This window comes from Trifolium pratense, linkage group LG2, assembly GCF_020283565.1.
Source record: "Trifolium pratense cultivar HEN17-A07 linkage group LG2, ARS_RC_1.1, whole genome shotgun sequence".
NCBI classification, from domain to species: domain Eukaryota; kingdom Viridiplantae; phylum Streptophyta; class Magnoliopsida; order Fabales; family Fabaceae; genus Trifolium; species Trifolium pratense.
Genome location: NC_060060.1, coordinates 24,157,972 through 24,172,317, shown reverse-complemented (window position 1 = coordinate 24,172,317; position 14,346 = coordinate 24,157,972). Strand labels below are relative to the sequence as shown.

General features: G+C 32.5%; 1 protein-coding gene across 1 annotated transcript; it reads left to right on the top strand.

Annotated features, from left to right (window-relative positions):
- Nucleotides 1–2,451: 2,451 nt before the first annotated feature.
- LOC123905059 (multiple myeloma tumor-associated protein 2 homolog) lies at nucleotides 2,452–7,842 on the top strand. Its single transcript, XM_045954677.1, has 4 exons — nucleotides 2,452–2,689; nucleotides 2,957–3,046; nucleotides 4,722–4,989; nucleotides 7,346–7,842. Exons 1-4 carry the CDS (start codon nucleotides 2,647–2,649, stop codon nucleotides 7,641–7,643), a joined length of 699 nt encoding a protein of 232 aa, XP_045810633.1. The 5' UTR covers nucleotides 2,452–2,646; the 3' UTR covers nucleotides 7,644–7,842.
- The last annotated feature ends 6,504 nt before the right edge of the window (nucleotides 7,843–14,346 follow it).

The following is a 14,346-nucleotide window of genomic DNA, read 5'->3' as shown; positions in this document are numbered from 1 at the left end:
TAAGTTTGGTCATAATGCTAGTTATGCATGACGTAGCATTTGGTCATCTCGTCATATTTTAATTCAAGGGTGCAGGCTGCTACTACTTGGGTTCACTCACATGGTTGTAAGTGATTTAATGATGGAAGGAAGGAGTATGTGGGATATAGGAAAGATTAATATGCTGTTCTACAACACCATGGCTAATGCAACTATACCAGTTCCTCTTATAAATCAGGAACAACATGATGAAATGATTTGGAATGAAGAGCGTGATTAAATTTACTCAGTGAGATAGGGGTGTGCGAAAGTCCCTCCCAAAATTTGTAATCTCAGGTGGTGGGGATCTGTCGAAATGGTCTACCTACCGGCCACAAACTTCAGGAACGTCGAGTACCTTGTCCAGCAAATTGTGTGTTTTGTGAGAACCAAATCGAAGATGATTGGCACATTTTGTTTAGCTACAAAGTTAGTGAAGAATGTTGAAATTTCACAGGGTTGCACGCGTTGGTTTGTTTAAAACGTTTGTGTAATAGAATTTATTTGAACAGTTCATGTGAGTTTAACTCAATTGATAGGGATATCAACATTTTATATGTAGGAGCCGGGGTTCGAACCCCGGACACTCTACTTATCCATCTTTAAAGGTGAAAGTTCAAGCCAGTAGGCTACCTAACCAAAAAAAATAATTTTTTTTTACTTGAACCGGCCAACAACAAATTGATTCAAGTGTTAAGAGTCTTGATCTCTTAAGCATGTGGTTAGAGGTTCGATTCCTAACTAATACATATGAAAAAATTCGGTTGGGATAAAGAACCCACTGTGTGTACTCTCCGACGTGGATTAATTATTATCAACGACACTGAAAACTTAATATCAATATTATGATAATTAAAACAAACAAATAATTCTTGGAAGCACTGTGCATCGCACGGGCACCCAGACTAGTAATATGACATGGAACAATAAGGCTCAACTGTGTAGCAAATTTTCAAGATGTTTTCTCTCCCGACCTCCCGCCTTTCTTTTCTACCTCTGAGTTTCCGTTTTTGCTCTTGGGGTACTTCGGTTTGTACGAACTGAAGTAATTTTACGTTTAAGCAATTCGGTTTATACAAACCGAATTCCTGTTAGGGCCTGCTGCTGTTTTGGCCTGCTGCTGTGTTTGAAAAATCACCACACCCCTGCAAACACCATGAATTGAACTAGTTCATGATTTCTTCACCATGAATTGAACTAGTTTTCTTCCTTGCTGCGCTTTCCTCTTTGTATATGACCTTGCCTCCTTGTAATGACCTATATAGTACTCCTTGTACTAGTTTCTAATAAAATTTTTGCCATATTAGAAAAATCATGAACTTCCATGAATTCAATTCATGGTGAAGAAATCATGAATTGCTTCCATAAATTCAATTCATGGTGAAGAAATTTTGTGCTCCAATTTATTCCCAACCCCGCAAGAGGCAAAATGAGATTTTTGGGGTATAAAAGAAAGGCGGGGGTCGGGAGAGAAATCATCAATTTTCAAGGCTAATAACTGACGTAAATTCATGGAAGAATATCGTCGATGCTCAAGGCTAATATTGTCTATACGTGCCAACGAGACGCATAACCCTAAACCAAATAAACCCAAGTATCATTGTAAAATGATTTCAATTTTCAAATATTAAAGAAAATAAAAAATAATGATATTGAGGTATAAAAATTAATAATTCTTTTTTAACACTAAAATAATTCTTGGCTTAATTAGTAAAATGGTCCTTAAAGACATTTTTGGTTTCACATTGATCACTTAAAAAAAAAAAGACTGAATAGGTCCTTAAAGAAAAAAAGGTCCGAATAGGTCCCTTAAAGACATCTCCGTTAATCAGTTTGATCCCTTAAAAATATCTCCGTTAATTAGTTTGGTCCTTGAAAAAAAATGGACGGAAATGACCAAACTGATTAACGAAGATGTCTTTAAGGGACCTATTCAGACATTTTTTTTTCTTTAAGGATCTATTCAGACATTTTTTTCTTTAAGAGACCAATGTAAAACTAAAAATATCTTTAAAAGACTATTTTACTAATTAAGTCGTAATTCTTTTTATAGTGAAAATTGGTCCTCACAATTTTCTAACAAACCATTTCAACCTAGACAAAAATAAAATTTTAAATTTTTTAAAATTTCCATACTAGGAACAATTTCTATCAGTAGAGAGACTAATTTGTGAAAAATTTTATGGCCCGTTAGAGAATTGTGAAAGAGTATTTTTACTTTTATTTATAATTTAAATTTATAATCTAAAAGGGAGAATTTGAGTTCGATTTCCGATGAAAATAATTATTAATGAAACTTTACTTAACTCGTAGTTGAATTCTATATTACTGATCCATTCTCTCCGGAACAAACAGAGGATTGATAATTTTTTTTTTGATATATAGTCATTTTTTTGATATATAGTCATAATTTTAAATTAAATAAATCAATCTTGTTGACTCAAATAACTTTTCTTGACCCAAACAGTTTATTATATTAACGACGATGGGAGAATTTGCAACTATTTTTTGGGAATAAATTGCAACATTGATCCTTGATTTGTAACTTTTCTTAAACATCAACTTTAGAGTCCTATTGATTAAGAAAAGTGAAACCAAAAATCAAATAATTTGGAAACATCGACAAACATGTATCATCCAACTCGAGGTGGCGTCCGTGGCGGTCGAGATCGTAAGTTTCATCATTTCTCGCCAATTTCAATTTCTCCAACTATTCAATCGTTTCCAATTTTATCAATTTCTTATTCAATTCGATGTTATGGATAGTTTCTGCTAATTAGGGTTTTGTTTAATTTCACCATACAACCCTAATGTTCACAAAATTAATCCATATGATTTTGAATTATTTATGTATGATATTGTTACTTAGTATAAATAAATCTTGAATAATTCTTTTATTTTTTGTATTTATGGATCAGAGTTTACTTTTGATGTGCAGAGTTTACTTGGGATGATGTAAAAGCTGATAAACACAGGGAGAATTATTTAGGTCATAGTATCAAGGCCCCTGTTGGTAGATGGCAGAAAGGTAAATTTATTCTTTATTTGTTTTATTATACATTTGCATTATCGCGAGGACAAGCCATTAGTTGATTACATTAGCTGAAATTGGATAGCAGAGTCGGATGAGGATAGGATATGTTTGTCCTAAATGTGTTTCATTTTGGGTTTACTGCCTTTTGTTGATATATGTTGTTGGAAAATGCTAATGATCTAAACAACATAGATATGCTGATATGGCACCGGACATTGATAGGATACGAACCTACAAACGCAAATTGTGAACCCAAAGAGAGGATTAGTATTTTAGAAGTGAGCATGCGTTTTCCATCTATGTTGGTATAGAAGTTCAAAAAATTGAAGGAAATTTCCTGCGAATATGGAAGTCTTCATCAAGTGTCGAATACTAATGTGTTTGATATGGGTCCAATGTAAGATGGCTAGTGTTTTGAAATGTCAGTGATTCCTTGTCATTGTCAATGAGTACTTTAAGAACACTTTAGTTGTTAGTAATTTAGAAATGGAAGTATTAAACGAAAAAAGAATAGCTTTCTAAAAATTCAGTGTATCAAGTGCTGTACCTTACAGTGAATATACTTTGTATTTCACGATTCCTTAATAAAACAGGTGCCCTTAAGGAACTTGTTACTTGTTAGCAATATCCTTTGTGATTTTATGTTCTGAATGACTATGTTAGGATTAAAAAAGTGATACCCTTTATGAAACTCTGTTTTCTGCACTAGAACAGTTAACCTTCATTTAAAGAGCTTATATCACACTCTTCAATTTTTACTATGCTGTCAAACTAAACTGTCAGTGGCGTTCGGAGGTTATCCACTTGTTTTGTTATTCAAATGTTGTTTTTCATATAGCCTCTTGAAGTATATTATGCAATCTGAAGGCCTTTGCTTTTACAATGTATATGTTTGTACTAATACAAAATGGAAAAAAATAAGATATATTTCTACTGTATCTGACTACCAAAACTTCCTCATACTATTTTATCTTTCTTCAACCTAGTTATTTAAACTATCTGTTGTTTATAGTCTTGTACATGCATTTCAAATGTTTGAAGTTTTTTGTCCTGTTCTAGGTTTTTGATTGGCCAGTCTTTGGTTTAGTATAATAAATCACACTATAGTAGTAAAAAGGTTGTTTAAATTTTTGACATATGATTTGAATTTGATGCTATGGATAAAATCTATGCTCGAGTCTATAGCTAAATTACAACCTTTTAATTCAAAGCTCATATGGGTGCTCTAATCCATCACCTAAGTTTCTCCTTAGTGCTGCCTATATCCTAATCTTATCCCCAGGCTACAGTTGTACAACTTTTGTTTTCTTTATTTTGGTATTTTAGTATAGGTTATGGAATAATTTTTCTGTTAACTTGAGACATAACTACAAAAGCATAGCGTATGTCAAGTTGGTTGGGTATGTTTCCGAAAAAAGATTATGATGTTTAGAGATGAATGTCATTCAATGTAAGTTTAGATCTTCTATATTTTTTTTATTTACTTGAACTAAAATATAAGAAGCTAGGAAGGCTCAAGTGGGTTAAAGAGACATATACAAGTTAATTTAGCCACCCTCTTTCCTGTTCCTTGGATGCTTAAAAAGGGATAGAAGGTCACTTACATATGTTGTTGGCTGTTCACATCTTATAAGGGCACATCTTTAAGTTTTCTCTTCTATTTCAACAGGGAAAGACCTTTTTTGGTATACCAGGGACAAAAAGTCCCAAAATGCAGAAATGGAGGCTGCAAAAGAAGAGATAAAAAGAATCAAGGAAGAGGAGGAGCAGGCAATGAGGGAAGCTCTCGGCTTAGCTCCTAAGCGTGCTAACCGTCCTCAAGGTAACCGTCTAGATAAACATGAATTTTCAGAACTAGTGAAGAGAGGGTCTACAGCAGAAGACTTAGGTGAAGGTCATGCTGAAGCAGCAAGGGTTCAAGGTGTTGGTTTTGCCAGGTAAATTGACTACAAAACATTTTTATTTTTCAAAAGTAATGGATTGGATTATTTTCTTCAATAATTTTTGCTATTTCCTGTTTCAGTTATTTATATTTTTTTAGTACATCATATAAAATATTTGGATTAAGAACAACTTCTTGGTTTGCATGTATGTGGTGTCACGGGAAAAATAAGATTATTATTCTTTTATTATTTTGGGAGTCTGATGTTTGGATTAAGAACAACTTCTTGATTTTGTGCCAGTCTCCATAGGCTGCAACACTTGTTATATCGCCCATGTTTCTGCCATTGAAAGCAACACCACAGTTATTTCGTGGATTTTTGGGTGGCAGCCATAGTCCGTCCACCATCTGCCATTGATCACGATATTGGTACTATAGGCCAGTCATTCTTTAGCTTGAGGCGAGTGTCATAAGATGTGAAAAATATCATTTAATATCTTGATATTATCTTAGTGTCTCTTAGATTGGGATTAGGATTTTTTTTATCTTCAAAGTATCTTAGACTACCTCTTAAGAATAGTTTTCATATTTCTTTGTTATTACCCTGATTAACATGTTTCTCTGTTTCATTGGTATTTAGAGTCTTGTATTGATATAAATAAGGGTTAGTGTTTGGTAGAATTACGGAATGAAAATGAGCTGTGGTTAAGTCTTTTTTATTTTTAATTTCCTAACAAATCATAATAATTTTGTCAAAAAAAAAAAAAAATTCATAATAATCAATCAACCATATCAAACGATATTTATAATTCTGTCTTTATTTTCTCTTTTCCCTCTTTATATTATAACATCCTATGACTTCAACACTCAACAGTGTTTTCTTATATTTAGGTTTTTCTCATGGGTGTGTCCCCAATCTTTCAGAAGATCTATATGTTGATTTGAGTCTGATTTGCCAAAATTCAGATTTGTTGAATGTTAGGACCTTAGGATACTGGTTTGGGCTTAAGCAGGCCAATAAAGGGGCCGAGCAGGGAAATTTGGAGAGTATTGTTTATGAGATATTTAGTTTGGCAATAGGCAACAAAAATAGGGGAGAGAAAATGGAAATGAGAGCATTGAGTGTGTTCCAATCAGAACCTGAGAGGTTTGGGTAGAGGAATCAGAGTAGCTTTTTGTCTGGGGTTACTGCTCGACAGGGTTTCCTTTTATAATACTTATATTTTGAATAAAAAATACAGTTTCAACACTTCTTTGAATTCGGATTCCTATCATTGAATATGTGATGGTCCAAAAAGCAGTCTAGTCAATAAGGATGGATGACAATGTGTAGATCTGGGTAGGGTACCATATCAATCTCCATACCCATCAAATTTTTGCAGGTACACTACACATATCTATGTTCATGCCCATTTAGTGGATAATTACTCTACTTGTCATGAGTAATTTTTGTGGGTATTCATTGGGTCAATTACTCGTTGTCATTCCTCCCTACTACTAAGTAGCAAGCCTCCCTGTAATTTGTAAGCTATATTAGGATGTGGTCTTGGTGATGCAGCCCCTGTTTGGTGCTTAAAAAAAATTTACAACACAAATGTTTCTTAGAGATTTTTTTCAAAAGCGATATTTTTAGCTTGTACAAATAGCCCTAATCAGGTTTTTATTTTTATACTTTCACTTTATTTTATTCCAAAAATTGCAAGGTTGTTAAAACGTGTCCCTTCATTGAAATAACCCTTTGTGTAAAAGGAGTGCGCACAAACTGGCCCTTTATTTAGTATATGACCAAAAAGTGTTGCCCCTTATGAAGTTACCACAAATATTATTTGGTTGAACTGGCATAGAACATTGTAAATTTGATTTGACTTGGGATCTTTTCTTTTTATTGTTGTCTTTCTTTTCAATCTTTATAGTATATAAACTCATAATTTTGACCAACCATGTCCATGATACTGGTGGTTTCAAGGGAGGGAAGAGGGAAATGGTGGGTAGAAAGCTGCTTTTTAACATTGTGACCTCTTATTTGGTAGAGGAAGGTTATATGCTGTAACTGACCACATCCCTTATTTGTTATGCTGGTGCAACACTGAATGTGAAAATTACTTAACATGGGTCAATGAGGTGTATAAAATATGAACACAAACTGTGGCCAATAATCTAATAAGGCAGTTAGCATTACTGATCCAATCTCCAAGTTTGTCAATCTTCCTTTGGTAATTGCAATTTGAAATAATGGTAGTCGGTAGATGATAATTTCACTTTTAAATGCTGATTGTTTATTGAAAATTTTGAATCTTTTTTCTTGAATGTATGGTCTGCGTTGCTTACTAAACAAAACTATTATGCCATCTCAGGTTTATTGTCTAGAAATTCTATGCCAAATTTTGTTACTTATTTCCTACAATATGCAGGGAAATCCGCCCTTGGGAAGAACCCAGTTCCTCAAAGCTCTCACCGACACCAGCTGAGGTAGAAAATGTATCTATGCCTAATCAATCACCAAGAAAGACCGAAGATGATTCTGAGGATGAAAATAGACGCAAGAGAAGACGAGAAGAAAGGAAGGAAGAGAAACGTGAAAAGCGTGAGAAGAAACATTCCCATGAGGAAAGAAAGCAAGAGAAGCATGACAAGCGGCATTCTCGTGATTCAGATGTCAAGAAGAGACACAAAAAAGATAAAGAAAGGAGGAGACATGATTCGGATTGAAAATACTTGCTCCTATTGGGTTTTCTAACCATCCAATGTGAAATAAAATAACTTTTAGTCGTGTTTCACAACTTATTTTCGGTATAAACAACATTCCAGAAGCCTGCATATACTGTTGTCACTTATCTGTACATTGGTACTACCATACCATTCTGGCATTATTATGTGGTGTATCAAGTTGGAATTCTTTTGAAAAACATATACTGCACAGCACCATTCTAAAATACTACTCCAGCATTAATTATAAGCAAAAGTGAACTTTTCAGATTCTTTGAATAATTGATGTATCTGGTCTAAAATATTAGACCAGATAGAACAATTATTCAATGAATCTGAAAAGTGAACTTTTGCTTATAATAAGGCTGGAGGGAGTATCTGTTTTTGCGTCCAAGAGGCAATAGATGTCATAAAGGCAAGGCTGGCGAAACAGTCCAACCCGTCCCGTTACTAACCCGTCTAGGAAGGGGTGGAGCGAGGTGGGTTAACTAGTGGTGGTGGTTTGAAAATCTCACCCCCGCCCCTTTTCATGGCGCAGGTTGGCGGGAGTTCCCCGCTAATAATTGTTTTATAAAAAAAAAACAATAAATTCATAAAAAATCTAATACAAATTTGTACAAAAAAATAAAAAATAAAAACAATCAAGGATATCAAAATATAAACCAACAAGATGGTCTAAAAATAAAATTATCATTCAAAACCTTGCCTTTCTTTGTTTGTTTGGACAATCCCTTTACTTCTTCTTTAAAACAAACCATTATAATTTACACATTATACTACTTTCGTACGTGAAATAGTACAAAATATGTGAATTAGTATAAAATATACAATAAGTATTTTAAAAAACAAGTAATACAAACTTATGTAAAAAAAAAAAGTATAAGTAACAAACAGTATAATAATTAATTAATAAGTATACATACCAGCGCACATGACACATCTATCGTGCATTTTTGACGACTCGCCTGTCGTGCCATATAGCATTCCTGAAATATAAAATAAATTTAATTTACCAAAAAAAAAGAAAGAAAAATAAATAAAATTATTGAAAATACACATTAAAAATATGTATTTTAAGAATAGTCTCGTGTAGCTGGCACTTATAAATAACCGTTAAGTTTTTTTTTGTCTACAAATTAGATTATAGGTTAATGTTTCATTTGTCATTTGAATTTGAAGTGAATGAAACACTTGACTTTGTTTTTGGGTTTTGAGGGATGGAATTCTCTCCGATCACCACCATCTCAATCCCTATCCACCGTTCTCATTCCAAATCCACAACCTTCCACTTTCCAATTCTTCCTTATTCCATTTTACCTCCAATCAAAATTCAGTTCCGATGCTCTCTTTCTCTTCGTCGCTGCAGTTATGGCTTTCGTCGGAATCACAATTCAAAACGGAGAAAGTTCCGTCGAACGGTTACGGTTGAATTGATATCGGAGAAACTAAATCGATCCGATTTCGTCGAAGTCATTGCCATTGGCGGCAGGAAGGATGCGGTTTTTGATTTCTGCTTAAACTCGCACTTTTGGTAATCATCTAGTTTCTTTCTTTTATACTTCAGGATTCGTGTTTGCAAGAAAATTAAAATGAGATTTCTTTTTCTCCATCTCAATTTGAAGAATCTTCAAACCCTAAAAATGTGTTTTGAATTCATGCGGATAAAATACAAACAAAAGAAATAGACAGTTTCTTGATTCGACATTCAACGAATCTACTGCGGTCTCTCAAGGTAACCTTTGTAACTCTTCTGAATTTGATTTTGGTTAATTCCTCTCTTTTTCCATTTGTTATTCATCATATAGCTTTAGTTTTGTGCAATATCTACTGTTCTAGAAAATTGGATTCTTCTTATGGTGTTGAGGTTTTAGTAGAGAAAGTATGTATGGGAATAGGAATCAAACTATTAGAGAAACTGTAAACTGTTTTCTCCAATGTCATTGTTTGCTTTTAAATTTAATAAACTGAATTGACCGTACCGTGTTTTGGAATGATGCTTGCCTGACTTTGATTTATTTAATCAATTGTTCAACTCTCTTTTTTTCGGTTGTTTGATATATTCTCCTTCAAATGGGAAATACAAATAAAAGAGAGACATGTAGTTGGAGTAAAATAAAGGTTAAACAATTTTTTCCACTTTTGACCCGTTGTCCTTGAGATTTTTTGATTTATAAAGTTTTGTCTTTGGTTGACAAACATACTCTGTTTTAATTGGACCTTCAATGACGACCCTTAATGGAATAACAATAGAAATACATTTATCTATGCTGACAAATTGAGATAAATAATTTTGGATGCGAAATTTGACATTTTGTTGACATTTCATAGTACGAGGTTTTAATTTGATAAATTAAAATGATTGTGTTGTGCCTTGTTGGAAATATGATATTTGAGGCTATGTGATTCAAAATTCGATAAACTGGATAGATGATGATGGTGTTGTGCCCGAATGGTATTGGGTACGAAATTTGATATTTAGATTTTGTGGTCCTAAATTTGATAAGCTGAATTGACGGAGAATGACAATGGATGCGGAATTTGATATTTCGATTATGTGGTTTGAAATTTGATTAATTGAATTGACGGAGAAGGACATTGGATGCGAAATTTGATATTTGGATTATGTGGTTCGAAATTTGATAAACTGAATTGACGGCGAATTAATTGGATACGAAATTTGATATTTGGATTGTGTGGTCTAAATTTGGTAAACTGAATTGACGGAGATGGATTATGTGGCCCTAAATTTGATATACTGAATCGACGGAGAATGACATTAGATACGGAATTTGATATTTAGATCATGTGGTTTGAAAGTTGATAAACTGAATTGACATTGAATGACAATGGATACAAAATTTGATATTTGGATCATACTGAATTGACAGTACCGTCTCTTATAATGATTGTCTTTTGAATTTAATGTATTTGATCATTGTTCATCTCTATTTTTTTAGTGTTCAATATTCTACTTCAGATGTGAAATATTCATAAAAGGAGAGATATCTTTTGAGTAAAAGAAATATAAAAAGTTTTTGATTGAACTTTCAATAAGTCTGCAGTCCCTTAAAGGTATGCTTTATAACTATATGGTTAAAAATTTGATAAATTGGAAAGATGATGGTATTGTGCCCGAATGATATTTGATACGAAATTTGATATTTAGATTATGTGGTCCTAAGTGTGATAAACGGAATTGAAGGAGAATTACAATGGATGCGGAATTTGATATTTGAATTATGTGGTTCAGAATTTGAAAAATGAATTGACGGCGAATTACATTGGATACAAAATTTGATATTTGGATTATGTGGTCTAAATTTGATAAACTGATTTGACGGAGATGGATTATGTGGTCCTAAATTTGATTTACTGAATTGACGGAGAATGACATTAGACACAGAATTTATATTTGGATTATGTGGTTCGGAATTTGATAAATTGAATCGACCGAGAATGACATGGGATACAAAATTTGATATTTGGGTCATACAGAATTGACAGTATTGTTTCTTATAATGATTTTTATCTGAAAGATATGCTTTGATATTTGGGTCATCTCTATAATTTTCAGTGTTTGATATTCTCCTTCAGATGCGAAATATTAATAAAAAGGAGAGATGGAGTTTCAGTAACAAAAATATAAAACGGTTTGATTGAACTTTCAATAAGTCTGCTCTCCCTTAAAGGTATGTTTGTAACTATTATGAATTTGATTTCTTTCCATCTTTTGGACTTATCTAGTTTTGTATACATTGTTTTTTGATTAGGTCTTCAATGAATCTGAAGTCCTTTTAAGTTTACCTGGCAGTTTGTCTGAATTTGATTTCTTAGTCTGTTGTTCGTGTATCTCTTTTTCCATTGTTGATTATTTGTGGCTAAGTAGCACATTTATAGTTGAACAAATGCAATCTTTAAGATAAGTGGGAAGTTATGATATGATGTCACTAAATTTAATAAATCAATTGGATTTTTTTTTTTCCATTTTTGACCCGTTGTCCTTGGGATTTTTTGATTTATCAGGTTTTATCTTTGGTTGACAAACATACTATGTTTTGGTTGGACTTTCATGAATCTACGGTGCTCTCAAACATATTTATAACATGAAATGCATGTTATGACACCACATTTAATGGAATTACAATAGAAACACATTTATCTATGGTGATAAATTAAGATAAATAATTTTTGGTGCGAAATTTGACATTTAATCCTACATGGTTTTAATTCGATAAATTAAATACCTTGTTAGAAATACGATATTTGAGGCCATATGGTTAAAAATTCGATAAATTGGAAAGATGATGGTATTGTGCCCGAATGATATTTGATGCGAAATTGAAATTTAGATTATGTGGTCCTAAGTTTGATAAACGGAATTGACGGAGAATTACAATGGATGCAGAATTTGATATTTGGATTATGTGATTCGGAATTTGAAAAAATAAATTGACGGAGAAAGACATTGGATGCGAAATTTGATATTTGGCTTATGTGGTTCGAAATTTGATAAACTGAATTGACGGCTAATTACATTGGATACGGAATTTGATATTTGGATTGTGCAGTCTAAATTTGATAAACTGAATTGACGGAGATGGATTATGTGGCCCTAAATTTGATATACTGATTTGACGGAGAATGACATTAGATACGGAATTTGATATTTAGATCATGTGATTTGAAAGTTGATAAATTGAATTGACATTGAATGACATTGGATACAAAATTTGATATTTGGATCATACTGAATTGACAGTACTGCCTCTTATAATGATTGTCTTTTGAATTTGATGTATTTGATCATTGTTGATATCTATTTTTTTAGTGTTCAATATTCTCCTTCAGATGCGAAATGTTAATAAAAGGAGAGATATCTTTTGAGTAAAAGAAATATAAAACGTTTGGATTGAACTTTCAATAAGTCTGCAGTCCCTTAAAGGTATGCTTTGTAACTATTCTAAATTTGATTTCTTTCCATCTTTTGGGCTTATCTAGTTTTGTATACATTGTTTTTTGATTAGGTCTTAAATGAATCTGAAGTCCTATTAAGTTTACCTGATAGTTTGTCTTAATTTGATTTCTTAGTCTGTTGTTCGTCTATCTCTTTTTCGATTGTTGATTATTTGTGCCTAAGTAGCACTTTAATAGTTGAACAAATGCAATCTTCAAGATAAGTGGGAAGTTATGATATGATGTCACTAAATTTAATAAATCAATTGGAATTTTTTCCATTTTTGACCCGTTGTCCTTGGGATTTTTTGATTTATCAAGTTTTGTCTTTGGTTGACACACATACTCGGTTTTGGTTGGACATTCAATGAATCTGAAGTCCTCTCAAACATATTTATAACATGAAATGCATGTTATGACACGACATTTAATGGAATTACAATAGAAACACATTTATCTATGGTGATAAATTAAGATAAATAATTTTTGGTGCGAAATTTGACATTTAATCCTACATGGTTTTAATTCGATAAATTAAAATGATTGCATTGTGTTGTGCTTTGTTGGAAATATGATATTTGGGGCTATATGGTTAAAAATTCGATAAAGTGGAAAGATGATATTGGGCCCAAATGATATTGGATACAAAATTTGATATTTAGATTATGTGGTCCTCGGTCTGATAAACGGAATTGATGGAGAATGATAATGTATGCGGAATTTGATATTTGGATTATGTGGTTCGGAATTTTAAAAAATGAATTTACGGCGATTTACATTGGATACATAATTTGATATTTGGATTATGTGATCTAAATTTGATAAACTGAATTGACGGAGATGGATTATGTGGTCCTAAATTTGATTTACTGAATTGACGGAGAATGACATTAGACACAGAATTTATATTTGGATTATGTGGTTCAGAATTTGATAAATTGAATTGATGGCGAATGCCATGGGATACAAAATTTGATATTTGGGTCATACGGAGTTGACAGTACTGTGTCTTATAATGATTGTCATCTGAAAGGTATGCTTTGATATTCGGGTTATCTTTATAATTTTCAGTGTTTGATATTCTCCTTCAGATGCGAAATATTAATAAAAGGAGAGATATAGTTTGAGTAACAGAAATATAAAACGTTTTGATTGAACTTTCAATAAGTCTGCTGTCCCTTAAAGGTATGCTTTGTAAGTATTCTGAATTGGATTTCTTTCCATCTTTTGGAATTATCTAGTTTTTTGGTTTTGTTTAGCAAACATACATTGTTTTTTAATTGGGTCTTCAATGAATTTGAAGTTGTGTTGCATAAGTACGGGTACGGTACCTGATACGGGTATGGAATACAACATTTTTCAAAAAACTACGGTACGGGTACGTTACCATAAAAAAAATTAATTAAAATATATTGTTGTGCTATTTTCTACTCAACTATTTTTGTTTTTTTGTGAGGTCATCTTCAAAAAAATTAGCCTATTCCACTATTCTAAATATTACTACTCCTTTGATTTAAAATAAAAGTACAATATGACATTAGAGTAGCACAACAAACAAGACAGAATTAGTAAGTTAAGTAGAATACAATATGAATAATTAACTACTATTCGTCTATGAGTATAGGTAGTACATTAGAATGAATAAAGAATTAGCAGTACCTTTTTTTTTGAATAAAGTAGTATAGTGATTAGCAGCAAACAAGACAGAAAAGCACCTGATGGGACACTGAGTGGGTGAAGAAAACGCGTAAAA

Excerpts from the sequence above, each read along its gene's own strand:
- LOC123905059 (XM_045954677.1), top strand. The coding sequence starts at position 2,647 with ATGTATCATCCAACTCGAGGTGGCGTCCGTGGCGGTCGAGATC. Across the intron at positions 2,690-2,956 it reads CGTCCGTGGCGGTCGAGATC|AGTTTACTTGGGATGATGTA; the intron begins GTAAGTTTCATC and ends TTTGATGTGCAG. Across the intron at positions 3,047-4,721 it reads TGTTGGTAGATGGCAGAAAG|GGAAAGACCTTTTTTGGTAT; the intron begins GTAAATTTATTC and ends CTATTTCAACAG.